The sequence below is a fragment of the Ornithorhynchus anatinus genome, chromosome X3 (genome assembly GCF_004115215.2).
Source record: "Ornithorhynchus anatinus isolate Pmale09 chromosome X3, mOrnAna1.pri.v4, whole genome shotgun sequence".
NCBI classification, from domain to species: Eukaryota; Metazoa; Chordata; class Mammalia; order Monotremata; family Ornithorhynchidae; genus Ornithorhynchus; species Ornithorhynchus anatinus.
This window is the reverse complement of record NC_041751.1, coordinates 3,067,967-3,095,562: the sequence shown is the minus strand read 5'-3', so window position 1 is coordinate 3,095,562 and position 27,596 is coordinate 3,067,967. Positions and strand designations below refer to the sequence as shown.

Here is a 27,596-nt window from a genome sequence, read left to right as displayed (position 1 = left end):
ATTAGAATCGTGTTGGAATACTCTATTTTACATCAGCAAAGAAAAAGTTTATAATGGAGTGAATTGCTTATTGCTTTGAAAAATTGACTAAGTACGTAAGGTGGAACAAAATGTACTAGTAACTAAAAAAATGAGGATTTTTGACTTGTTTTCTTTTAAAGCAATAGTTCATATTTTAAGCAGACAGTAAATTGAAGATGTAGAGCACTGTACTAAGCACCTGGGAGAGTATAATGCAAAAGAATTGGGAGACATGTTCCCTGCCCATAACAAGCTTCCAGTCTGGCACACAGAAGCTTGATTTTTCTTTTACATGTAAAGAAGGGGTTTTTTCATCAAGCATCATCTTTTCAGCTGCAATCGCCCTTAGCATCATCGACCACAAAAGATAAATATACATATGCATTGCATATTTATATATATCTGTGTGAGATATGTTTCTGTTTCTGTTTGTATTACTTCTCAGAGCTGATGCTCGAAGTCTAATTTAGATGGAAATGCTTCTCCGAAGACCGTCTAGAAGGTGATTTTAACAACAGCTTTCAAGATCCACATTTCATCCTCAAGAATGTAGGTGTAGAAAAGACTGAAAATACAGGGAGTATTATACAGCCCTGTTTTAGTCCACCCTTTTTTAGGTCTTAAACTTAGGTCTGACACTGTGAACTGAAGCAATCAGTATCTTGTTATCGAACAGCAGTGCGTAATAATGAACGTTGCTTCATAATAATTGATAATTCTAGTATTTAAATGCTTACTGCCTTGGGCAGGAAACGTGTATACCAACTCCGTTATATTGTACTCTCCCAAGCATCAGTACAGCGCTCTGCACAAAGTAAGAGCTCCATAAATATGATTGGTTGATACTTTGTTCCAAACACTGTCCCAAGTGCTGAGGTAGATACCGGGTAGTCAGGTTGGACATAGTTCCTGTCCCACATGGGGCTCACAGTCTAAGGCGGAGGGAGAACAGTTATTTAATCCCATTTTACAGATGAGGAAACTAAGGCACAGGGAAGTAAGGTGACTTGCCCAGCGTAATGTAATAGGCAAGTGGTGGTACTGGGATTAGAACCCAGCTCTCCTGATTCCCAGTTTTTTGCTTTTTCCAATAGTTCGGACCACTTTAGAGAGGTAGTGTTTTTGAACATAAAGTCACTCCCATTAAAGTTCCCATTATTTGTTGGCTGTGGTCTCCAAAGATGAAGCTTGAAATTAAGTAAAAAATGCCATTAAGAAAGGGGCTTTCCCCCCCTCCAAAAAAGCACCTTGATCAGTATACAGATACATCTTCAGTCCTTTCATCCAAAGTCCCCGGTGGAGTGTTTTAAACAAATGTATGTGAGGTCATTGAAACTGCCATTTTGGGGTTTTGTTTTTTTTACAAGAAGCCAGGGAGAAGACAAGAGTCACTCAAGAATGACTGGGAATACTTTGGCTTAGGGCACCTGTAAATTTCCATTTTCTCATCAATGGTATTACTTTACTAAGCGCTTGGGAGAGAATAATACAATCGAATTGGAAGACATGATGCCTTCCTACAGTGAGCTGCTGATGTGCTAAAGCAAGACCGATATGAGCATTCAGACAGTTTTCATCGATGTTTCTATATTATCATTTTTCCGACAGATTGTGTCACTTCGTGGTTTTAATGGACCTCTTTTTATAATGAGTTTCACCTTCAAATTATTTCTTGTGTGTAACATCTGTTGTAGTTGTAATGTTTTGAATCTGTGCTTTATAAACTCCTGCTTTACTTGCCTTTGAGGAGTCTGTGGAGTCAGGGCACTTGATATTATTTGATGTTAATATCTCAAAACGAGTAGGTCCTCGCTATTCTTTTATTTTTTTCTTTCTCAACCCTACTCCTCCAACCGAACTTGAAACATTTGCCGGATTTTATATTGGACTCCGAATTTGGCTCGGCGCTGGACTGATGTAGTTTGAAGTAGCACTTGTTTAAGAGAGACCTAGATTTCAGTGAGGGGCATTTCTCTCTGAATTATTTGGCTACAGTTGGGCATTTTGCAACCTTTATGCACCATACTAAGTTGTCTCATCCATCGGTCAATCGTATTTATTCAGCGTTTACTGTGTGTAAAGTACTGAACTAAATGCTTGGGAGAGTACAAGATAAGAGTCAGTAGACGGTTCTTTTCTGTCTGCCACATTTTTCTGGGCCCATTTATGTTTTCTTTTTTTCTTCTTCCTTACTGACTTCCGCCCCGCTGGGCATTTGAATGCAATAGACAGAGATCTACTCTTCCCACAAGCAGATGCCTTTGAAAATCAAGAAGAAAGAATAGAAAGAAGAGAGAAGTCTGATTAATTTTGTATGACTGCTGCCTAATTCTAATTAGGACCTTCCGGATTTGCTTTTCATCAAATCAGCCAATGTCTGTCCATATGGCCAGTTGCATCTTTAAGCAAATATATACTAATTTTCAGTTAGCATTTCAATGTAACGATGCCTTGAAATGACTTCTAATCCCCAAATCCAAGATTTTACGGTCCTTGAGGGAATGTATACTTCGATATCATCATTGCATTTGTTAAGCATTTACTCTGTGCTAAGCACTATACTAAGCCCTGGAGTAGATTGAGGATAATTGGGTCCTTGTCCTGCAGTTGAGGCTCACAGTCTAAATAGGCAGGAGAAAAGGTATTTAGTCTCCATTTTACAGATGCGGAAGATGAGGCCCTGGGAAAGTAAAGTGACTAGCCCAAGGTGGCACAGCAGACAGGTGGTGGAGCCAGAATTAGAACCCAAGCCTTCTGGCTCCCAGGCCCGTGCTCTTTCCTCTAGGCCACACGGTTTCCCAGTCGATAGTGACTTGGGGTTCACCTGGAGACCCTCAGGAAAAGGTAGGTTCACTTACGATCCCATGGAAACTCATCAGCCTGGTTGCCTGACAACTGTTCTGTGTAAACCGTCGTTAATTCCCCCGTATATTCTCTGCAGGCATTCTTAGTATTTGTCTATTTACATTATGGAAGTCTAGAACATTTCTAAATTTGGCTAAGTCCTTTTCAGGTGTAGTTTGCCCATTTAGAGAAACAAATAAGATGGGTAAGCAGTGTGGCTTAATGGAAAGAGCCCAGGTTTAGGAGTCAGAGATCGTGGGTTCTAATCTCACCTCCGCCTCTTGTCAGCTGTGTGACTTTGGGCAAATTACTTAACTTCTCTGTGCCTTACTTACCTCATCTGTAAAATGGGGATTAAGACTGTGAGCCCCACGTAGGACAACCTGACTACCTTGTATCTATGCCAGCTCTTAGAACAGAGCTCTTAGTAAGTGCTCAACAAATACCATTATTGGTGTTATTATTTCATTCAATCATATTTATTGAGTGCTTACTGCATGCAGAGCACTGTCCTAAGCACTTGGAAAGAACAATACAGCAATAAAGAGAGACATTCCCTGCCCACAATGCGCTCACAGCCTTTATAATATACTTATAAATTATGCTCTTTGTGGGCAGGAATATGTCTGTTTACTGTTATATTGTACTCTCCAAAGCACTTAGGACAGTGCTGTGCACACAGTGTGTGCTCAGTAAATATGATTAAATGAATGAATGATTACTTGAACTGCTAAACTTGCCCTATGAATTTGTGTACAGCAGTTTTTGGGAAAATAAACTTCTAAAACTTCATTGTAAAAGTATGATGACAGCCCACCAGTCACGGATGTACCTTGGAAAGGGGAGGGGTTAGTGAGGAAAAACAACATGGTCTAGTGGATAGAGCACTGGCTTGGGATTCAGGTTCTAATCTGGGCTCTGCCACTTGTCTTCTGTATGACCGTGAGCAAGTCATTTAACTTCTGTGCCTCAGTTCCCTCATCTGTAAAATAGGGGTTAAGACTGTGAGCCCTGTGTGGGACAGGGACTGTGTCCAACCTTATTATCTTGTATCTATCCCAGCGTTTAGAACAGTGCCTGGCACATAGGAAGCGCTTAACAATCAATATAAGCAAAAAAGAAAAGGATAGCAGGGGTGACTACGGAGAGGGCAGCAAAATGTGGGGAGGTGCTCTGAGGTGGAAGGGAAAAACAAGGTGGTCAAAAGGAAGCCAGGGGACAAAAATAAGCAACTTGAATTGTGGAACCTGCACATAAGAATGCCCTAAAATGGGCCCAAGATGGAAAGAAGAATTTAAGTCTTGTTTACCTCTCACAACCTACGTCTTTTTTCCAGTGCAATTTATAATCTGGCAAATAAAGCCCTCCTTTCCTCTTCTCCCACTCCCTTCTGCAGCGCCTTGACTTGCTCACTTTATTCATTCCCCCCTCCCAGCCCCACAGCACTTTTCTACATATCTGTAATTTTACTTATATTTATGCCTGTCTCCCTCTCTAGACTAAGCTTATTGTGGGCAGGGCGTGTGTATGTTATATTGTACTCTCCCAAGTGCCCTGCACACACTGAGCCTTCAATAAATGCAACTGACTGACTGAAAAGCAGTGTACTAAGCCCTGTAGTAGATACAAGATAATCAGATTGGAAACCGCTCCTGTCCTATATAGAACTCGCAGTCTACGGGGGAGGGAGAAGAGGTATTTGGTCTTCATTTTCATCTGAGGAAACTGAGACACAAAGAAGTTACACGGCGGCCAAGTGGTGGATCGAGAAATACCCCCCACGCCCTATCACTTCCCAGGCCCTTGCTATTTCCACTAAGCCATGACCTCAAGGGACCTTTTACTTACTTTTTCAATTTATGGAACTCCACTTTCAAATCTAATCCCGAATGAATGAGTTCCCAAACTTTTCTGAAGTCACAAACACATTTGCACAATAAACATCGGCTTCCTTCTCCTCAGCCTTCAGTGCTTGCAAGATCTATTTTCAATCAGAGACACTTCCCTCAAATTGTTTGCTGAATAAACAAAAGTTGATCTAGCTTTCCTTTCCCAACCGTGGTTTTCAGTAACCATACGTAATATTCTTTCCAGTGCATCCAAGCTTTTCGGCAGTTCCATACTCATCAGCTTGCCATCTGCCATTTTATATCGCTTGCATGGTCATCTGGCTCCCGTAGTGCTTCTCTTTCATTCACTTGTATTTATTGAGTGCTAACTAGCTGCAAAGCACTGTACTGAGCGCTTTTGGAGAGGACAATAGAACAACAAACATATTCCTGCCCACAACGAGCCCACTGCAGGTGGGTGTGTGGTCGCATTTCCCTCTGTCTTGTTTCACACTGGTAAAATCCAGTTGCTGTGGGCCAAAGTTTTCTCCCAGTTTCACTGTGATTTTTTTTTTTTTACCTCGATCCCAGCCTCTGAGTCAAAAATGCAGAAGATACTTGTATAGAAGGTCCTGAGAGCTAATTTAATAGTGAAGTTATTGTAATTTTTCCTATGTCATTTATAATTGAAAATAACATTATTAAGGTAAGTAGAACATTTTTTAAGTACTGTAAGGTCTGTAATTATAAAATATATTCCAGTTAAGGCTTGCAACACATATTTTTTGATAATCATGACCTTCAATGTCTGTCTACCCCTCCAGACTGTAAACTCATTATGGGCAGGGAATGTATCGTCTAATTTACTTCTACTATATTAGCCCAAGAGCTTAGCACACCACTCTGCACATAGTAAAATCTCAATGAATACCATTTATTGCTAGTTAAAATGGCCTAAAGAGGCAGCCACCTCACTCTTGGGCTGTGAGCCACGTTTAGTAAAGGGATTTTGTCCACCCTGATTCTCTCGTACCTATGCCAGTGCTTAGTACGGTGCCTGGAACAAAGTAAGCACTTAACAAATGCCACAATTAATATTTTCTACAGGATTCAGTTGGAGCCCTGCAGGAGCTTAATTCCTTCATCTGCTGGTGTGTAAATCCCTTGACAGGCATCATCTTGTTCTACCATGAAAGACAAGCTCCCGCCCCCTCACTGAATCAATCAAACGTATTTACTGAGTGCTTACTCCATGCAGAGCACTGTACTAAGCGCTTGGGAGAGTACAGTGTAGCAGAGTTTGTAGGCACGCCCCCTGCCCCTAATGAGCTAACAAGTCTACAGTCTACACCGAAGATCTTGACAGGCTGCTGACGAGGTGGGGAAAGCAGGGACTTCCCAAGGTTCAGGGAGAAACTTTGAGTTCTCATGCTGCCCAGTAAAGAAGGGAGAATCAGAAGTGCCATAGCCTAGTGGAAAGAGCCCAGGCTGGGGAGTCAGGAGACCTAGGTTCTAATCCCAGCTCTGCCACTTGGCCTACTCTGTGACCTTGGACAAGTCACTTAACTCCCCTGTGCCTTGTTACCCCATCCGTAAAATGGGGGTTGAATTTCCGTTCTCCCTCCCTCTTAGATTGTGAGCCCTATGTGGGGCAGGGACTGTCAACATCTAATCCGATTGTCTTGTATTTACCGTAGTGCCTAGTACAGTGTTTGGTGCCTAGTTTGGACTTGAAAAATACCTCAGTTAATATTGTGAAGGAGGGCAAAGCCCCTACACTCCCTGTAGCTTTCCTCTAGACTGTAAACTCGTCTTTAAATAATAAGCTCATTCTGGGCAGGGAATGTGTCTGCTAGTTGTCCTCAGTACAGTGCTGTGTACATACTAAGTGCTCAATAAATGCTACTGATTGATTGATGTTTCCCCACAGACTTAAAGCTTCAAGGCCAGGCCTAAATTTTCGTTCTGGCCAGGGCCTCCGAAACTAATTCAGGAATCACTGTTGTTGGGGGAAGGAGTCCTCTTGAAAATTGCTTCTCCAAATTTCAGGCCAGCGGAGGCCATGATGAGCAGCGGGAGGGCTTGAACAGATGTCCATCGATTTGAACAAATTCCCCTTTTCCTGCCATTTAGACTGTAAGCTCATTGTGGGCAGGGAATGGAGCTGTTTATTGTTACATTGTACTCTCCCAAATGTGTAGTACAGTGGTCTGAAAACAGTAAGTGCTCAGTAAATACAACTGCCTTGACTGACCAGAAACACCTTCAAAGCCTGCCCCTTAAATCTGATATTAACAGCTCAGATTCGTGTTTTGGGGACAAGTTGGTTTCCCTCACTCAAATTTTCTCATCTGAAAATTGGGGCATAGTATGAGTTAAGCTTGCTATAGTTATATTAGGTACTGTGAAAATGGTCTGTAAGTGATAGAAATACTATATCCTTTACCAGTGTCTTCAGGGTCCTTTCAGGTGGTTATAAAAGGGCCGTTAAAATCATATGACACATCCTGTGGTAGCCATTTTAAGCCCATTTACAGTGACGTTTATGGGGGATTATTGTGAGCCTTACTACCATGGCCTACAGCAGGAGGTTTCTAATCACCTTTGGACCGTGGTATCCCCACATTCAGTATTTAAAGATAATCCCATTGGCAGTGGTTTCACACGGTGGGTAGTAAACATATGGAATTCATTGCCACAGGAAGTTATGAAGGCAGAAAATGCCAGTAAATTTGAGAGGTTTGGGTAGATCTGTAGTTGGGGAGTTCCTTAGAAACAGAGAGGGAAAACTTAGATCAGTCTATCAGTCCCCTGACTCTTCAGTATTTTTTTTTTAATTCAGTCACTTCTGGAGGTCCCCCCACCCCCTCTCGATTCTCAGCAGTCTGATTCCTTTGTTCAGTCATATCTAATCGCTTACAGTGTGCAGAGCACTGTCCTCATTGCTGAAGACCGAGCTGAGACATCCCTGATTACCACACGCAAGGGTCCTGACCTGGGTTCTTTGCCTTACAAGACGGGAACCATCTTTTGGCCCCTGCTGCCTCTCTCTCAGACCTCTCTCAGACGGCTTCGTCCTTTTCCGCCAGGGTCACAGATACCATCCTCCCTTGCTCCCCGGAAAACTCATCTCCTCCGCCTCTGGGGTCTCTGCCTCCAGCAGAAGGAAATGGAAGGAAATAGCTCTGAACAGGGGCGAGGGGAAGGAAGGTGAGGCATGGGGATGAAAAGAGAACGGATTTATCTATTGCTATAGAGTGTAAGCTCGATGTGGGCAGAGAACATGTCTACCAACTCTGTATATTATACTCACCCAAGCGCTTAGTACAGTGCTCTGCACACAGGAAGCTCTCAATAATTAGGATTGATTGATCTGTAGTGATTGAAAGTAGGGGCAGGGCTTAGGGATCTCATGGTATACCAGCAGTTGTGCAGCACCTGTCATCGGGTTGCACATTCTGTGGGATGTTCACACCTGGAGTACACTTGTGATGGCATTTCTAACGCTCATATGTTCCAAAAGACATTTCTTTCATTCATTTGTATTTATTGAGCGCTTACAGCGTGCAGAGCACTGTACTAAGTGCTTGGGAGAGTACAGTATAACAATAAACAGACCCTTTCCCTGCCCACAATGAGTTTACAGTCTAGAGTGAGCTTTCGTTGGTAAGAGGGGCTTGTTTTATTCCATGAGCATCAACTGATCACGCAACACAATGAGAAAATTAACAAGGAACATTCAGAACTTCCTACATCAAGGTTTTTAACTTTCTGATAGTCACATCCAACAAGACAACAGTAAAATGTTAGAGTATTGCTGAATTTCATGACTGACAGGATCTCGGCACAGTTTTTTTCAAAGCACCGTAATAGCTGCTGGTGGAATTGCAAGGGAAATGTGAGAAAAGCTCTTCCTTCAAGAAGCTTACAGACTAATCTGTGTTTTCTCGTGAATGCCTACTTCATGCAGAGTCTAGTACTAAGCGGTTCGGAGAGAGCACAGTAAAGTTGGTAGATATAATCCCTAACCTTAAGGAGTTTACAGTCTCTTGGTGGTAGCTAAAGTCTAATGGATAGTTGCACTTAATATAAATAACTGAGTCTGCCCTTGCCTATAGTTGATGGAGGATTAAGAGGTGGGTATATACTTATCTGTTTATTGTCCATCTATGTAGCCACATTGTGCATTTATGTGTTAATGATTTATCTGTCCCCTTGTGGTTTTCATCTGTCCTCACCCAAATCTCCTATTGGATATTTTTTTAAGGTATTTGTTAAGCACTTATTAGGCACTGTACTAAATCCTGCGGTAGATACAAGATAATCAAGGTGAACACATTCCCTGTCCCACATGGAGTTCACAGTCTTAATCCCCATTTTCCAGATGACATTAACTGAGGCATAGGGAAGCAAAGTGACATGCCCAAGCTCACCCAGCAAGCAAGTGGCGGAGATGGGATTAGAACTCAGGTCCTTATGACTCCCAGGCCCATACTCTACCCCACTAGACCATGCTGCTTCTCTACCTCCAGTACTACGTGCTGGGGTCTGCTTTTCTACCCCCAATATTATGTGCTGGGGTATCTGTCAATTCGTATCCACTTGGCTTCTTCTTAGAGAGTTTGCAAACTCTCCAAGGGTGGGGATCATATCTTTCTTATGCAAGTCTTTCTCAGGACCATAGTACAGAGCTCAGCCGATGGGAGGCATTCAGATACTATGGTTAATTGTACCGATGTCTGGAGAGAACTTCCTTCACGTCCTGCCTCGAAACTCCCGAGACAAGAATCAGCCCTTCTATTTCTGGACTTGCTTTAGGAGGAGGCAAGAAAGTGTAAAACTACTTATTCTAGGCCCTCCCAGCACCACAGTCCCCTTCACCACAAATCAATCATATTTATTGAACACTTAACATCTGCAAAGCACTGTACTAAGCGCTTGGAAGAGTACAATGTAGCAGACTCATTCCCAGCCCACAACGAGTTTACTTGGGAATAACTTGGAGAGGCCAGTTGACAAAGTGGTGATGCTCTTTGATTCTCCCCTGTTTTCTAAATGCTACATAGAGGAAGGAAAGATGGAGCATACTCTAGTGACTATCATTAGTTGCATAGAGCCATTGGTTGCTCTAAGCACAGGTCCTTTCCCTTGTTATTTTTATTTTCCAGCCCTCTGATATAAAATAAAAGACTCTACACCTGTATAGCATCGTTTTGCTTTAAATGTTCATTCTAGTTACCTAAAAGCAGTAATTTTAGTTGACGGATAAAAAAACAATTTTTTTGTCCCCAAATGTCTTTAAATTAGAAATAACTGCAGGGCTTTAGTGCCTAGAGTAAATCACACGTTAGATGGAGGTAGACCTAATTTAATTTGAAGAGGTTATAGTTTCGGCTCTTGTGGGGTAATATGGAGTCCAAGGTGTTATAAACACAAATTACCTCTTGCTACTGCTTCTCTCAATAGATACACACTCAGACAAATAATGCCCAGACAGAGATATGTTCCAAAACCACCTCAGCCCTTAAAACAGTGCTTGGCACATAGTAATCACTTAACCAATAGCACAAACCATTCAATAGTATTTATTGAGCGCTTACTCTGTGCAGAGCACTGTCTGTACTAATCACTTGGAATGTGCAAATCGGTAACAGATAGAGACAGTCCCTGCCCTTTGACGGGCTTACAGTCTAATCGGTAAACCAAACAACCAAATCCGAGTTTCCTTAGGCAGAACAGAACTCCTGTGGAGCATTGTGGCCCAGCAGAAAGAGCACAGATCTGGGAATCAGGAAATGCCAGTTGCCTGCTGTGTCACCTTAAACAAGTCGCTTATCAGTGCCTTAGTTTCCTCAACTGTGAAATGGGGTTAAGATACCTGGCCTCCACATTAGTTTGTGACCTCCATGTAGGACAGGGACTGAGTTCGATCTAGTTAGTCCCCTGTAGACTGTAAACTCAGTGTGGGCAAGGAATGTTTGTTATATTGTCATTTGTACTTTAATAATAATAATGATGGGATTTGTTAAGCGCTTACTATGTGCCAAGCACTGTTGCACATATTGCATATTGCAAGCACAAGGTTATCAGGTTGTCCCATGTGGGGCTCACAGTCTCAATTCCCATATTACAGATGAGGTAACTGAGGCACAGAGAAGTTAAGTGACTTGCCCAAAGTCACACAGCTGACGAGTGGCAGAGTTGGGATTCGAATCCACAACTTCTGACTCCCAAACCCGAGCCATCCCGTCCACTGAGCCATGATTAGTACAGTGCCCTGCACACGGCAAGCGCTCAATAAATAAAATTGACTGATTATTTGTTGCCAAATTTTACTTTCTAACTGCTCAATAAATACGACTGAATGAATTATCTTGGCTCTATCCCAGTTCTTAGTACAGTGCCTAGTCCCCAAGAAGCACCTAGCAGATATCACAATTATTATTTGTCAAAGCTGCACCCTACTCTGTCCTCGAGCAATTGCCCTGGCTGTTCTTCATGTCTGACACTTTCAGAGAAGCAGCGTGGCCTAGCAGAAGGAGCATGGGCCTGGGAGTCAGGGGACTTGGGTTCTAATCCCGGCTCCACCACTTGTCTGCCGTGGGACCTTGGGCAATTCACTTCGCTTCTCTGTGCCTCAGTTGCCTCATCTGTAAAATGGGGATTGAGACTGTGAGCCCCACGTAGGACAGGGACTGTGCCCAACCCGATTAGCTCATATCTATCCCAGCGCTTAGGGCAGTGAGCATGGTGAGCATTTTACAAACGGTTATTATCATTATGATTGCACGCAGCCTCTCTCAGACTGGCAAGTCGGTGGCTGGGATGTATATTCGGTCCCATTTTGGCTTGGCCGCTCACTTGGTTCCACTCTCCGCTGGCTTTCTGATCAGTCCTATCCCATCATTAGTGCTCTCTGTTCCCAAACAAGCTTCTCCCTCTCCACGTGGCTATCACCCTAGGCCTTTCAGAGGATTGTTTCTTCTTCCAACTGTAGCTTCGCTCTGTAGCCAGGAGCTGTTCTTCACCCTAGCTCTCCTTATCCAGGCCTCTCTGGGCCTAACTCCTTCTCCGAGCCTTGCTCTTCCCCCGGGCCTGGCTCCTAAGGCCCACAGGGACATTGGTCCGAGGCCTAGCTGGACCGACCTCAGGCAGAGCGGTAAAAACCGGCTGTGTTGGAGCTAGAAGGGTATCCATCTTCCCCTCTCCTATCGTGGTCCTCCTTATACAGGCGTACACAACAGCAATGGCAGGCCACAATGCGCCTAGTGGAAAATGCACAGGACTGTGAGTCAGGAAACCCTGGGTTCTCTTCCCGGTTCTGCCACTTGCCTGCTTTGTGACTTTTGGCAAGTCTCTTGACCTGTTTGTGCCTCAGCTTCCTCATCTGTAAAATAGGGATTCAGTTCCTGTTCTCTCTTCCCCTTAGCCCGTGAGCCCCATGTGGAACGGGGTCTGGGTCCGACCTGGTAATCTTAAACCTACCCCAGGACATAGTACAGTGCTTGGCAGTTAGTAAGCGCTAAATAAATATGTTGTTATTACTATTTTTATCATCATCTTTATGATGATGATGAAGCAGCATGGTATAGTGGCTAGTGCCCGGGCCTGGGTGTCAGAAGATTGTGGGTTCTAATCCCGGCTCTGCCACGTTTCTGCTGTGTGACCTTGGGCAAGTCACATCACTTCTCCATGCCTCAGTTTCCTTATCTGTAAAATGAGGATTGAGATTGTGAGCCCCATGTCCAACCCAATTTCCCTGTATCTACCCCACCGCTTAGTACTGTTCCTGGCACACAGTAAGCATTTAAGAAATACGATAATTATCATTATCATTATTAACTTCTCTCCAGCTGCAGGCCCAGGAACTCCAAGGGATCACATGCCTATGACAGAGTTTGGGATTTTGTGACTCGGGGAAGGGTCTGAGTCAAATTGGTCGGGGGAAAAAAAAAGTCTTGCTCTAAAATTATTCATATGAAGACATATTTAGCTTAAAAGACTCAGTGGAGGTGGTGAGAGTTGATAAAATTAGATGATTAGTTTTCAGAAGGCATGCTTCAACTGGAGCATCATTTCTAATTAAAATTTATGTTCTGCAGTACAGGGTAGTTTGTGTTCTCGAGTGTATTGAAAAACAGGGCTTTTGATGTGGTAAATTAGGAAGTCTCTCGTAGCCATTTTTCTCCTCAGTTGGCTTTTTTGGTTTACAAATTCAGCAGAATTTATTGAGTGCTTACCTGTAAAGCTACTGTGTGAAGTGCTTGGGTAAGTATACTCCAGTAATGCTGCTAAGCACTCTCCCTGCCCTCAAGGAGCATATAGTCTAGAGGCATCAATAGACTGTTTCCTCCAGCTAGCAGGCTAATGGAATAACCTTTTGTTCTTGCAGATTGCCTTCATGACGCTGACCCTGTTCCCCATCCGAATCTTGTTTGCTGCCTTTATGATGCTCCTGGCCTGGCCTTTTGCATTTGTTGCTTCAATGGGATCCGCAGAGAAGGAACTGGAAAGACCTCTGGCCTTGTGGAGAAAGTGAGTTGCTCAACTGGTTGTTTTATTGAAGTCTGCTATCAGGAACTGATAAAAGTGGAGTTGATAACTCAGCTCTGAGGAAGAAAGCCAAGCCCCAGTCACTCTAACGCTAGGCTGCTTTCATTCATTCAGTCAGTCAGTCAGTCGTATTTATTGAGCACTTACTGTGTACAGAGCACTGTACTAAGCGCTTGAAAAGTTCAATTTGGCAACAGAGACAATCCCTACCCAACAATGGCTCACAGTTTAGAATGGGGAAGACAGACAACAAAACAAAACAAGTAGACAGCCATCAATAGCATCAATATAAATAAATAGAATCAGAGCTATATACACATCATATATACACAAGTGCTGTGGGGCGGGGAGCGGGTAGAGCAGAGGGAGGAAGTCGGGGTGATGGGGAAGGGAGGAGGAGTGGAGGACGAGGATAAACAGGAATAGGTGGGAGATTTAACCTCTAAGTGCAGAATCGAGATTATAATGTGCCATTTGTGTGTATTCATCCAAGTTTTAAGCAGATCGTGGATTTGGGGGTAGAGGGACTCCAAACTTATAGATTTCCACTCAGTCGTATTTACTGACTGCTTATTGTGTGCAGAACACTAGGTACCTGGGAGAGTACATTACGTGCAATCAGTGGTATTTACTGAGCACTTACTATGTACCGAGAACTGTATTAAACACCTGGGAGAATACAGTTCATGGAATTAAGAGACAAGTTCTCTGCCTACAAAGAGCTTGTGGTCTATAGGGGGAGATGGGCATTAAAATAAATTGTGGATCTGCACAGAAGTTATTAGTCCGCTAACACTGAAAACAGCAGGCTTAGTCTTGTTCGTTGGTACTTCTCATCTCGAAGGTCAAATGGAAAACATGGCACATGGTAGATTGAACCAACTATGGTGTAATTAATCATGGAAGGTCTCTGGAGGAGGCAGGATTTTAGGAAGCCTTTGAAGATGGGAACCTGTTGGCCAGGTCATATGTGCATGGAGAGAGTTCCAGAGTGGAAGAAAAGTGAGAGCAAGGAGTTGACAGAGTGGTAAAGTTAGAAGGTGGGTTTAGTAAGAGCCAAAAGTGCAAACTCAATAGTACAGCTGAAGATGAAAAAGAGAGAAACCTGGCAAAGAGCTGTGAATCCAGTGGTAAGGAGTTTTTGCTTGTGCAGAGATAAGTAGTCCTTGGAAATTTTTGAGCAATGGAGAGAATGAACACCTAACAGTGCTTCAAGAAGATTATCCAAGCATCAGTTTGTGGGGTAGACTGGAGTAGGGAAACCAGTGAGGATGTCAAGATAATAGTCTAGCAAGAACATGGACCAGGAGGGTAGTGTTTGGGCAGTGAAGAAGGGGCATATCAGGGGAAATGTAGAGGAAGAACCTCTAGGATTTAACAATAATAATAATAATAATGTTGGTATTTGTTAAGTGCTTACTACGTGCAGAGCACTGTTCTAAGCGCTGGGGTAGATACAAGGTAATCAGGTTGTCCCACATGAGGTTCACAGTCTTCATCCCCATTTTACAGATGAGGAAACTGAGGCACAGAGAAGTTAAGTGACTTGCCCACAGTCACACAGCTGACAAGTGGCAGAGCTGGGATTTAAATTTGAGAGCCGAAAGACAGTGAGGAGTTGAGAATGACAAGGTCTCAAACTGCGGGGATCCAGAAGAAGGTGCTGTTGTCGACATGAGAGGTTATGATTAGATTAGGAGAGAAGGAGTTCAGGATTCAGCATGATGAGCCTAAATGGGTCATGGGGTAATGGGGAAACAGGGACCAGAGAAGTAGAATAAAGTTCATCTTTGAAGAGATGGTAGTTTAAAGCCCGAGGGCAGAGAGACTCCTCCAGAGAGTGAGTGTAGAGGGAGAAGAGTTGGGGATTTAGGGCACTTGCAGGACACCCATCCTTAAGATCTGCAAGAGAAGCCAGTGAATGGGACTGAGAAAGGGAAACCAATGTGTGAAAATGTTTGACACACAACTTATCATTATAATTAGAGACAAAGCATTGCCAAGTGGATAGAGCATGAGCCTTGGTGTCAGAACCACCTGGCTCCTAATTCTGGCTCCGCCACTTGTCTGCTGTGTTACCTTGGGCAAGTCACTTCACTTCTGGGCCTCAGTTACCTCATCTGTCCAATGAGGACTGAGACTGAGAGCTCCACGTGGGACAGGAACTGTGTGCAACCCAATTTGCTTGTGTCTACCCCAGTGCTTAGTACAGTGCCTGGCACATAGTAACCACTTAACTGCCACTATAATAATTATTATTATTAGTAACTATTAGGCAAAAGTTTGATGCCGAGCAGCCAGCCCCAGAGATGAGACCCCTGGGCCCGTGACCCCTCCCCTTCCCCGTCTCTGCCTGACCCCCCGGTCTCAGCCCTTTCCCATGCTTCACCACCCTCCCTTTCCCCTTAAATGGGGGGTGAGATTGTGAGCCCCACATGGGACAACCTGATTACCTTGTATCTACTCCAGTGCGTAGAACAGTGCTTGGCACATAGTAAGTGCTTAACAAATGCCATTATTATTATTATTACTATTAATAAAGCAAAAGCATTAAGCAAGTCTGAGAATGAGATAGGAAATATCTCTCTCTCTCTCTCTCTCTCTCTCTCTCTCTCTAAATGTCCATTTAATATTTTTACTACTTTGATGCAGCTAACACAGCCATTGTCTTATTTACAGAGTAGTGGACATCCTGCTCAAAGCCATTATGCGAACAATGTGGTTTGTCGGTGGATTCCACTGGGTAACTGTGAAGGGAAGGCAGGCCTTACCCACAGAAGCAGCAATCTTCACTCTGGCTCCACATTCCTCCTATTTCGATGCTATTCCTGTTACGATGACTATGTCCTCCATTGTGATGAAGGCAGAAAGCAGAGATATTCCTGTTTGGGGAAGTAAGTAGATTGAAATTCATGTGTCTTTAACAATAATAATAATTGTGGTATTTCTTGCGCACTGTAATAAGCACTGAGTTAGATACGAGGTCATCAGGTCCCACACGGAGCTCACAATCTAAGTAGGAGGGGGTCACAGGTATTGAATCCCCATTTTGCAGATGAGGGAACTGAGTCACAGAAACGTTAAAGTGCTTTGCCCCAGTCACACAGCAGACAAGTGACGGAGCTGGGATTAGAACCCAGGTCCTCTGACTCCCACGCCCTAGGACATGCTGCTACCCTTAAAAAATTGGACCAAGGAGAAATGTGTTCAGTTTGATAGTATGCAAACAGGAAAGGATCCCTATATTCTCATTATTATAATGATTACTTCTATGTAATATTTCCCTTGACTTTCCATCATTGCTTCTAGACGTTCAGTTTCAGACTACAACTCATTATCTGAATTTCCAGTTTATGTTCTGTGCCTTAAAATTTCCCAACATGATCAGAGCCAAATTGTTTTTGAAATGCTGGCTTATCCATAGGCTTTATTAGGGTTAATGGTCAGAAATTATTTGAAGGGTTTTGCTTTGACTTTGAAATGCTGTGTTTTGGAGAAAAAAAAAAAAGAACCTTGCAAGCAATTGTGTTGAACCACATCTTTAGCTGAGAGTAGGCATCTGCCTGCAGGTATGACATTATAAATAACTCCTGTGCCCTTGGAGAGGAAACTCATCAACATACAGGTGGAAAGAATGTAACTAAGTGGAGAGAGAGTCATAAGAGAAGGGGAAGATTTGGATTTTAGTCTCAGCTCTGCTATTGACCAGCTGTGTGATTTTAAATAGGTCCTCATTATTTCTCCAAACTCATTTTGCTCATCTGAAAAATGAGGGTAATGATATTTGCTCAGCTCTCACGTTAATGTTGTAAGCACAAAGGAGTTTGATATGAAAAGAAACAGAGCATAACTAAGAGGAGGGCCACCAAACCGTTTGTCCCATTTGGATGTCTTCTTTTATGGTATTTGTTAAATGCTAATTTCTCTTGTATTGTACTCTCCCAAGCGCACCTAGTAAGCACTCAATAAATACCATTGGTTGAATGATTGCTTATTATGTGTCAATCACCCTTCTAAACACTAAGGTAGATACAAGTTAATTAGTTTGGATAATCCCCCTCTAGACTGTAAGCTCATTGTGGACAGGAAATGTCTATTATATTTTATATTGTACTCTCCCAAGCATTTAGACGTTGCTGTGCACAAAGTAAGTGCTCAGTAAATATGACTGACTCACTGATTCCCTTTCCCACATCGGGCTCACAATCTAAACATTTGGCAGAGCAGGGATTAGAACCCAGATCCTCTGTCTTCGAGGCCCGGTCTCTTTTCACTAAGCCATGGCTGCTTGTCTTGCCTAATTAGTTCCCATCCCATCCATCCAACCCTAATTAGTCCCATCCAAAAGGACGTTGTTTCTTTTAAATCCTCACTGGTCACAGCTGCTTTCTGCTACGGTCAGCTTTTTTGGAGTAGGAGGCTAAGTTTAGCACGGGCTCATTATTAATGAACATGGTACAACCTATGTCGTGTTAGCAGTTTCATCGGATACAGCCGTTGCTTTTGGATTGTTAACTTATGCTGAGTGCCTAAAGCTTGGCTCATATCTCTTGGGAGTGGGAAACTGTTAGCAGAAGCAGAATAACTCATTAATGTTGAGATCATTATTTATGTAACAGAAGTAAAACACCCTAGAATCCAAGTGACAAATTGAAGCAAGACATGCATTTTACTGGTATTTTTTTAAGGTTTTTGTTAAGCACTTACTATGTACTAAAAGCTGGGGTAGAGACAAGAAAATCAGCTTGGATACAGACTCTGCCGTACATTGGGCTCACAGGCTAAATTGGAGGGAGAAGGATTTAATCTCCATTTTTACAGATGAGGAACTTAATTCACTGATAAATCAACTGATCTGCCCAAAATCAGACAGCAAGAAGGTGGCAGAGCTGGGATTAGAACCCAGGTCTTCTGACTCCCAGGCCCATGCTCTTTCCACTAGGCCATGCTGCTTCAAATATTTTTGAGATTCAACTGTTGCTTTTTTTCAAATCTGTAGAGTAGGGATATGTGCTGTTGTGATTATCTATGTTTTTACCCCTGAGTGCTAGTGATGTTGGCTCAAGAATATCATCATTAATAAATCTTCCACTAAAATCTAGTGCAGAGCAGCAAATTATCTTAACTTGATCATTTCCCACTCTGTATTCAAGTGGCCTAGGTTCTTCTCTTTTACTCATTAAAAATACAATTTTCATACATATATTTAGAGATAGTCTAGACTAGGAGACAAAATATGCTTTCTATTCAACGGACTCTGATTTTACTAAGTCATTTGACACTTCAGGCCCTCAATTTCCACATCTACAACAGCCACTTCATAATAAGAATAATAATAATGTTGGTATTTGTTAAGCGCTTACTATGTGCAGAGCACTGTTCTAAGCGCTGGGGTAAACACAGGGGAATCAGGTTCTCCCACGTGGGGCTCACAGTCTTAATCCCCATTTTACAGATGAGGGAACTGAGGCTCAGAGAAGTTAAGTGACTTGCCCACAGTCACACAGCTGACAAGTGGCAGAGCTGGGATTTGAACTCATGAGCCCTGACTCCAAAGCCCGTGCTCTTTCCACTGCGCCACGCTGCTTCTCATAAAATAAGGTTCTTTCTACAGATCCCAGAATTATACAAGTCCTCTTCGACTTATTTGGCCACTGACTTTTCGTACTCAGAATAAGAAGTGCAGCTCCATGTTTTTCTTGGAGTACGATCATTTTGTTTCTCCCTGGCCTGCCAATTCTTAGAAATCGGGTCACTTGGTGACAAAACCAAATGCAGGCAGAAAGTGGTTCAGAAAATATGGCTCTTCGGCACGAGGAAAATGCTTTATAGCCATCTACTGGACGGGCTTTCTTATTCAGTTGTAGCTCGAGATATGAAATTTTAAGGTAGTTTGCTCCTCCACCAGGATTTGTTGGAGAATGATTTGGGTTAAATATTTACTTCGCCTCTCTATCAAACGTAAAATATGCCCTCCTCACTCTGACTTTCTCGTGACCCACCAATTCTGAGTTGGCCCATGAGATATTGGAAATATCCCAGTAGCCTTGGGCCCTTGGGGATTCACTTGAAATCGAAAAGTTATAGTCAGAAACTTAGGCATTTTCATACCCCTCTATCCCATTTCAGTTCCTCGTCTCCTTGCGAACCTTTAGATCAGAGATTTCCTGGTAAATCCTTCAGAGGCAACTTGTCCCCGAGCTCACTGGGAAGCCAATAAAACTTTGTCCTCTCCCCTGCCCTTGCCTTCTGCCATGCTTGCTGTTCTGATTCTAAATAACCCCCCAAGTCCCAGTGTGGAGTGAATACAGGCAGAAACGGGGCTCCTTACCCACTTGGGGAAAAGAAATGCTTGACTTCCACAGCTAAGGACCCCCAGAGCTTAAACTGCGCCATCCCTCTAACTAAGCAGGGGAAGCAGCGTAGTCTAGTGAATAGAGCGTGGGCCTGGGAATTAGGAGGACCTAGGCTCTAATCCCAGCCCTGCCACTTGTCTGCTGTGTGACCTAAGGCAAGTCACTTCACTTCTCTGGGCCTCAGTGCCCTCATCTGTAAAATGGGGACTAAGACTTTGAGCCCTGTTTGGGAAGGAACTGTGCCCAACCTGGTTAGCTTGTATCTACCCCAGTGCTTCAAAGACTGTTTGGCACATAATAAGCGCTTAACCAGTACCATTATTATGCCCTCCTTTTCTCTTCTCCCACTCCCTTCTGTGTCACCCTGACTCGCATCCCCCCTCCCAGCCCTACAGTGCCTATGTCCTTATCTGTACTTCCCAAGTGCTTAGTATGGTACTCTGCACACAGTAAGCGCTCAATAAATACGATTGAATGAATGAATGAATATCTGTAGTTTATTTCTGTTAACTTCTGTCTCCCGCTCTAGACTGCAAGCTCAGAGAATATGTTATATAGTACTGTACTCCCCCAAACGCTTAGTACAGTGCTCTGCACCCTGTAAGCTCTCAATAAATGCACATCGACTGACTGACTTGGTTGCAGAGTTAGTCCTAGCCAACCCAGGTGTTCAGTGCAGGTGTAGTATGCGTATTAAGTAACAGGAAACTAGAAATAGAAATTCAGTTTTCTCCTCACAAGGGAAAGAGTTCCAAAGTCTATTTTAAAGCAGTGTACTCTACAATCTTTACAGCCTTACAAGTGAAAACTCAGCAGTATCTGTTCCAGGAGGGTAACTGCCATTAAGTCCCACCTATCAGCACATCTCTCTCCAGCTTTCCACGGACTCCTTAAAAGGATCCAAATAAGACCATCATAAAGGAAAAAATTCACATCTCTGAGAAACCGGGTTCTCAAAGGATGAGGACCTTCTATTTTATGGGCTAGTGACCGAGAGGATCATTGTGGATGCAGTAAATAGCTGATCAGAGCCAGAACTTTGCAAGGCATTGCTTTACTCCTCTCATTTCTCTAAGACAACATTCAGTGGAAGAGGCTGCCTATTTAAACAGCATAGAATGCTGAATTTAGGGGTTCATAGCTTGGATTTGGATTTAGTTATTTTTCCTTAATGCTAATTGTTCTCACTGCATTGTAGCCACAAGGGAAAAACACAAGAGGAAGTAGATGCGGGTTGGGAGAAGGAATCGGAGAGTAGTCTTCTCCTGGTTGATAAAAAATCTGTGTAGCTTTTTCCAGGTGCTTTACCGAGGTTTCTGTGCTAAGCCAGACGATTTGAATTGTAGTTAGCAAATCGGGAGAAACAGTTTCCTTAGTAAATCGGTAGTTGTGTGTGTAATTGGTGGTGCTTTAAAGAACCCCCATCCCCAAATTCCTTTTAAGGGTGAGACATTTTCCTAAAGCCACCAGTGAACTCCCAAGCCTTCTATCATAATATTTCAAGAGTGATCAATGAGTCAATCAGTGTTATTTATTGAACACTTACTCTGTGCAGAACACTGTACTAAACTCTTGGGAGAGTACATAACAGAATTGGTAGACACATTCCCTGCCCATAAGGAGCTTACAATCTAGAGGGGAGACAGACAGATCAGACAGGATAGCAAACAGATTGAACCTTCTCTAGCTTTTCCATGACACTTCATCTGGGGAGAGGGGAGAGGGTCAGTGCTCAGCAGTGAGGCAGAGGAATTAATTATTAAACAAAATTACCTTGTCTGGAAGGATTTGTCCATTTATTAGGGCTTAGAGATTGAAGAGAGAAAACATCTCTGCATCTACAGGTCTCATCCCATGAGACAATTATTGCAGTTTAGACTGAAACGGCAAACCTATTTGAAAAACAACTGCAGAGTAGATCTCTGGAACTCTCCGTATAAAACCTCAGCAAATATTGCAGTATGTTCACAGCTGCTTTCTCCAAGGATATGTGCCATACAGATCGTTGCTTTTACTTTTTCGTGTTTATTCCTTGAGCCCTGTACATAGTACAGCTATACATATTAAAAAATTACCGTTGAAAATTCTTAAAAAAAGATCGTCTGTGGCTTGTACCAATGAAAGGCTATTGGTTAAACCAACATATTTTTGTATCAACAGTCTCACCCTATCGTACTCTGGCCCTGTGAAAAACAGTGAGTTCTAGGTTTGTGGATCTTTATGACCCCTGAAATTGCTAAAGTAAATGTGAGTTTTGGTGGAATAATCCATCCACCAAATAATCAATTTTTTAGGAAAGGTTGGTTGAGGTTAAAGAGGCTTTAAAGATTTTTTTTTCAGTTGATCTTACGTTAACTCCAAAAAACTTAGAAATGATATTCTTTAAAGTAAGTAGATGGAGAATTAAAGTCAGGGAAGTGTTAGATATGGTTATTTTTTAAGATGCTTAATAATAGGTCTTTGGGACTTATTTGACATGAGGGAAAGTTCTGCGATTGTTTAATAATAGATTACAGAGATTTCTCTGCGGCAGGTGAAAAATTCATCTTTGCATTTGCATGTACATATCTATAATTCTATTTATTTATATTGATGCCTGTTTACTTGTTTTGATGTCTCTTTCCCCGTTTCTAGACTGTAAGCCCAGCGTGGGCAGGGATTTTCTCTCTTTATTGCTGAATTGTACTTTCCAAGCACTTAGTACAATGCTCTGCACACAGTAAGCGCTCAATAAATACGATTGAATGAATGAATGATCTCTGCTGTTGTTAAATGGTTGTTCAAAATGTCCCCAAATAGTATTTCCCCACAGTCAGTTGTATTTTTCATGCTCTTCTGATTTCACTTATTTCTAAGATTTTATCAACTTGGAGGAAATGAATGAGTGTGATTCTTCCAGTGCCTAAAGCTTCCTTCCTGGTGGGAAGTTAGAGATTTTGAGAGGATTGTGAACTATGTCAGGCCACGAGAGAACCATTCAAGGCATTTTTGCTGGATGTGCACAATGCATACCAAACCGTGCCTTGGGGATTAGTGCTTTTCTCAAAGTGCGTATTTATTACTAGGAGGAACTTTAAACAACTGAGTGAATTGGTTTAACTGTCTTGACTAATTTAAGTTTGCATGATTATAGTATTTTCACCAACTCATAGGGAAGGGGGAGGCATTTGAAATTGCTGCACGTTATTTTGGGGTTCATTTGTTGGAGGTTTTTTCCCCTTTAGGAGATGATCAAACATTGGCTATGGATAAAGGAAGAGTGCTTAGTCAGAAAAATGATTTAACTTGGTGGAGTTAGTTTGTCCTTACAGTAGCACTTAGTATATTCACTTCATCTCTTCTATTATTAGAGAGGCAGCATGGTGTAGAGGATAGCCCCCGGGCCTGGGAGTCAAAAGGACAAAGGGATTCCCAGCTCCACTAGTCTGCTACATGACCTTGGGCAAGGCACTTCACTTCCCTTTGCCTCGGTTACTTCATCTGTAAAATGGGGATTGTCACTGTGAGCCCCACATGGGATAGGGTCTATATCCAACCTGATTTGCTTGTATCCACCCCAACGATTAGTACAGTGCCTGGCACATAGTAAGTGCCTAACAAATACCGCTATTATTATTAATAATGAATAAAGATTAAAGCAATTAATCCTTCAGGTTGTATACCTGAGAGGTCAGGCGAATTGCTCTTATCATAATAATTTGGTATTTGTTAAGTGCTTACTGTGTGCAGAGCACTGTTCTAAGCGCTGGGGTAGAAAAAGGGTAATCAGGTTGTCCCACATGAGGCTCACAGTTAATCCCCATTTTACAGATGAGGTAACTGAGGCACAGAGAAGTTAAGTGACTTGCCCAGAGTCACACAGCTGACAAGTGGCAGAGCTGGGATCAGTGGTTTTTATTGAGCGCTTACTAGGTGCAGAGCAATGTATTAAGCACTTGGGAGAGTATAGCAGAATTAGTAGACACCTTCTCTGCCCTTAACGAGTTTACAACCTAGAGGTACAAGACATGCCATTTGAAGGATTGAGTTAATATGTTCTGTTCTTGTTACCAGAGCTCCTGCAGCCATATAATCCCGGATGGATTTCCCATTTTTCTTAACGGACAAAAATGTCCCCTATTTTTGCTGAAATGGTGAATTTAAGTGGAATTACCGAAAGATATCTTTAATCCGAGCCAGAATTCTAATGGTGACTGGTTGACCTCTCAAATCCTTTTCACTTGGCACTGTACATGTTCTGAGTTTTAATGATTGGGTTCTGAAGGCTCTTTCCCATAACAAAGAGGGATTTAGGAAAGGGAGGAGGGGTGACAGAAGGAATCCTGTGGGAGCCCCCTGAAGTACAGGAACCTTGTTGTATTATCCTCTCCCAAGCGCGTAGTGCAATGCTCTGCACACAGTAAGCACTCAATAAATACAATTGAATGAATGAATGAACCTTTGTATTCTTTCCCAGCGCTTAATACGGAGCTCTCCTCAAAGTATTCATTCATTCAACCATCTTTATTGAGCGCTTACTGTTTGCAGAGCACTGTACTAAGCACTTGGGAGAGTACAGTACAATAACAGACACATTTCCTGCTCATAGCAGGCTTACAATGTAAGTACTTAATAGATACAGTCCTCTAGACCATGAGCTTGTTGTGGACAGGGAATGTGTCTACCAACTCTGTTACATTGTACTCTCCCAAGCGCCAAGTACAGTGTTCTGCACACAATAAGCACTCAGTAAATATGGTTGATTAATAATTATTACTAGGAAGTGGGGAGAGCTGAGTCAGGGAATTGGGTAGAGCAGCTCAGGGGAAGGCGGAGAGGGTATTAAAAAGAGGGCAGATGGACAGAAAGTGGAGAGAGGCAGAAGAAAAGGATGTAGTCTTGGATATTTAAGGGAAGGATGAAAGCTTCGAGAAGAGGAGGAAAGGGAAACAAGAACGGAACATCATGAAGCAGTGAGCTGATCGTATTTATTGAGCATTTGCCTGGTGCAGTGCACTGTACTAAGCGCTAGGGAGAGTATAATATAGCAAAGTGGTAGACATGTTCCCTGCCCATAAGGGAATAAATCAATGTGATTTATTGACTGACAGTGAATCAGTCGGTAGGATTGAGCTCCTACTGTGTGCAGAACCTAGTACTCAATGCTCGGGAGAGAATTAGTAGGCTTGATCAAGGAGGGACAGAGGAAGCAAGGGACAAATAGAGGTAGGAGAATGGAATAATAACTAATGATGGTATTTGTAAAGTGCTTACTATGTGCCAAGCGCTGTTAAAGTACAAGTTAATCAGGTTAGACACAGCCCCCGTCCCACATGGGACTCACACTCGTCTCTCAGTTTTATAGATGAGGTAACTGAGACACAGTGAAGTGACTTGCCCAAGGTCACACAGCAGACATGTGGTGGAGCTGGGATTAGAACCCTTGTCCTGACTCCCAGGCTTGTGCTCTATCCACTAAGCCACGCTGGGAGAAAATGGGGAAATGGGAAAGGGAAAAGGAAAGGGGGAGGGAAAAAGAGAACAAGTTTTGCATCTATCTAATGTTATTTATACAATTTGTTTCTTTTCAGCTCTCATCAAATATATCCGGCCAGTGTTTGTATCTCGTTCAGACCAGGATTCTCGCCGGAAAACAGTTGAAGAGATAAAAAGACGTGCTCAGTCGAATGGCAGATGGCCTCAGGTAACGGAATATTGTTTGTGTTTTGGGACTCCCTTGTCAAGTTGCAAAATTGGGAATTCAAAATTGGTTATCTATTGTCTTTTACTGCTGAGCTGTGTGCTCTTGGGGTTCAATTCGGAATGTCTTCTAAATGTTAAGTTTAAAAGTATTAAACGTATAACTTTAATTATATTGAACCAGCCCTTTTTGAAGTGTAATTCATACATAAGAAGGAAAAGAAGAGGAAGAAGGGTATTTGTTAAGCGCTTACTATGTGCCTAACACAGGGGTAGATACAAGATAATCAGGTTAAAAACAATCCCTATCTCACTAGGGGCTCACTGCACAAGGAGGAGAGAGAACAGATATTGAGTTCGGTTTTACAGATGAGAAAATTGAGGCACAGAGAAATTGTGACTTGCCCAAGGCCACATTGGGCAGGCAAATGATAGTGCCAGGATTAGAACCCAGGTCCTAAGAGAAGTAATGTGTCTTCATGGATAGAGTACGGGCCTGGGAGTCAGAGGACCTGGGTTCTAATCCCAGCTCCTCTACTCGTCTGCTGTGTGACCTTGGACAAGTCACTTCACTTCTCTATGCCTGTTACCTCATCTATAAAGTGGGGATTAAGACTGTGAGTCTTAGGTGGGACAGGGACTGTGTCTGACCCAATTATATTATCTACCCCAGGGCTTAGCACAGTGTCTGGCACATAGTAGGCACTTAAGAAGTACCTTTTACAAATCATCCTCCCGCCCCCCTCCCCAAAAAAAGTGAAAAGGTCCTCTGTCTTCTAGGTCTGTGCTCTTTCCTCTGACCACGCTGCTTCTCACAAGAAGTGTGTCATCATAGTTCATTCTAAAAATTTTCTGAATGTGTATTTTTCTGGACATGTTTTCTGTGTTTTCAGCTCTTAAAACATGAGGAAAGCTCAGAAGTCTAAGATGAATATTCAGTAAGATGTTCTGGATGGCCTGAAGTTTTTTCATTCCATATTTTTTGAGTCTTCTTGCCACAAAATTGATCAAGTTGTTCATTTCCCTTTTAGATTTGTTCATAAATCCTCTTTTTTGTAACAGTGATGATCAACTGGGTCATTTTTACATGGTTTCCATTGCAGAACTGTTAGAACAACATGAAACGGTTCTAATAAAAATTACTCAAGTTGATTCAGCATTCGCAATGAATACCTAAAGGGAAAGAAAAGAAACAATGTGGCTTTCATGGCATGACTGGTTGACCTGCCTATAATTCAAGAATAATGTTTAAGAAACAGCTTTCATATGGTATTTAACTTGAAAATTCTAGTGTTGTTTTGGGAATGCAGCAAAAAACCAGTGGGCTGATGAAGAAAGAAATCTAGGTCAGAAGGGCAAAGTTATTTCCAAACCTCCGTCTTCAGTTCCATTAGGTTTTACAACCACTTCAGAGCCAGCTGATACAGACCAATCAACCCTTCTCAATTCAAAGTCATAAGCTTTTAAGCCTTATTTTTGAGACCTCGGTGAGACAGAAATTTCTGGCGTGTTATGTGAAATGTAGAAAAGCTCACGAGTTAAATTGTGGCAGTATTGCTAAGGAATGCTGGAATTCGTGTAAAACGAAGTTTCAGCGCTGCAGCTAGTAGACACGAAATGCTTGTGGTTACGAGACTCTAACCCTTGGCTTCTCCTTCCATTATTATTCTGTCAGCCTCTGTGCAATGGGAGGCAGACATTCCAATAAGATGATGAGAAATAAACAATCGTAGAATATAATTAGGCTAGCCAAACAGACCGGGTAGATTTACCAAAGCATGAGTTATGCGACCGTGCCATGAAAGTTCCTGCTTCTACATGTTTCCAATTAAAATGTGAAAAGTACTGGTACAGTTTAAGGAGCAGATCATTTTATGTGGGTAATTTGGGATTCCTTCAAATTTTAATGATACCCGTAATTGGAGCCGTGTCTGTGTGTGAGTGTGTGTGTTTTAGGCAATATGTTTTTAACCTCTTGATTGCATTTCTTGTAGTTTGTGTCTCTTACTGAAATGTCTGGATCCTGTTGGATTTAGGTTGTTGGGAGGGTAATGCTAGGGCATTTGAAAAATTTGAAAAACATTAGTATTTTATGGAGTGAGTCCTAAGATATGTCCTATAACATTTATTTTTGTTTTTGCTTCAAGATCATGATATTCCCTGAGGGGACTTGTACGAACAGAACCTGCCTAATTACCTTCAAGCCTGGTAGGTGTACTATGAGTGCTTGCTTTTTAAATTTCCCTCACTTCCCCCTCCTCCCCAGATCCCCCCCCCCCCCCCGGCCTTTTATAGGAGTATGTCTATGTTCCTC

The 27,596-nt window shown here is 42.5% G+C and overlaps 1 protein-coding gene across 1 annotated transcript in view; it reads left to right on the top strand.

Annotated features, from left to right (window-relative positions):
• LPCAT1 (lysophosphatidylcholine acyltransferase 1) overlaps positions 1-27,596 on the top strand; it is an 80,271-nt gene that overhangs the window by 17,873 nt on the left and 34,802 nt on the right. Inside the window, exons 2-5 of the mRNA XM_007669904.3 lie at positions 13,087-13,229; positions 15,927-16,141; positions 25,174-25,286; positions 27,430-27,490. Coding sequence (XP_007668094.2) covers positions 13,087-13,229; positions 15,927-16,141; positions 25,174-25,286; positions 27,430-27,490 — 532 coding nt within the window. The remainder of the gene's footprint in view (positions 1-13,086; positions 13,230-15,926; positions 16,142-25,173; positions 25,287-27,429; positions 27,491-27,596) is intronic.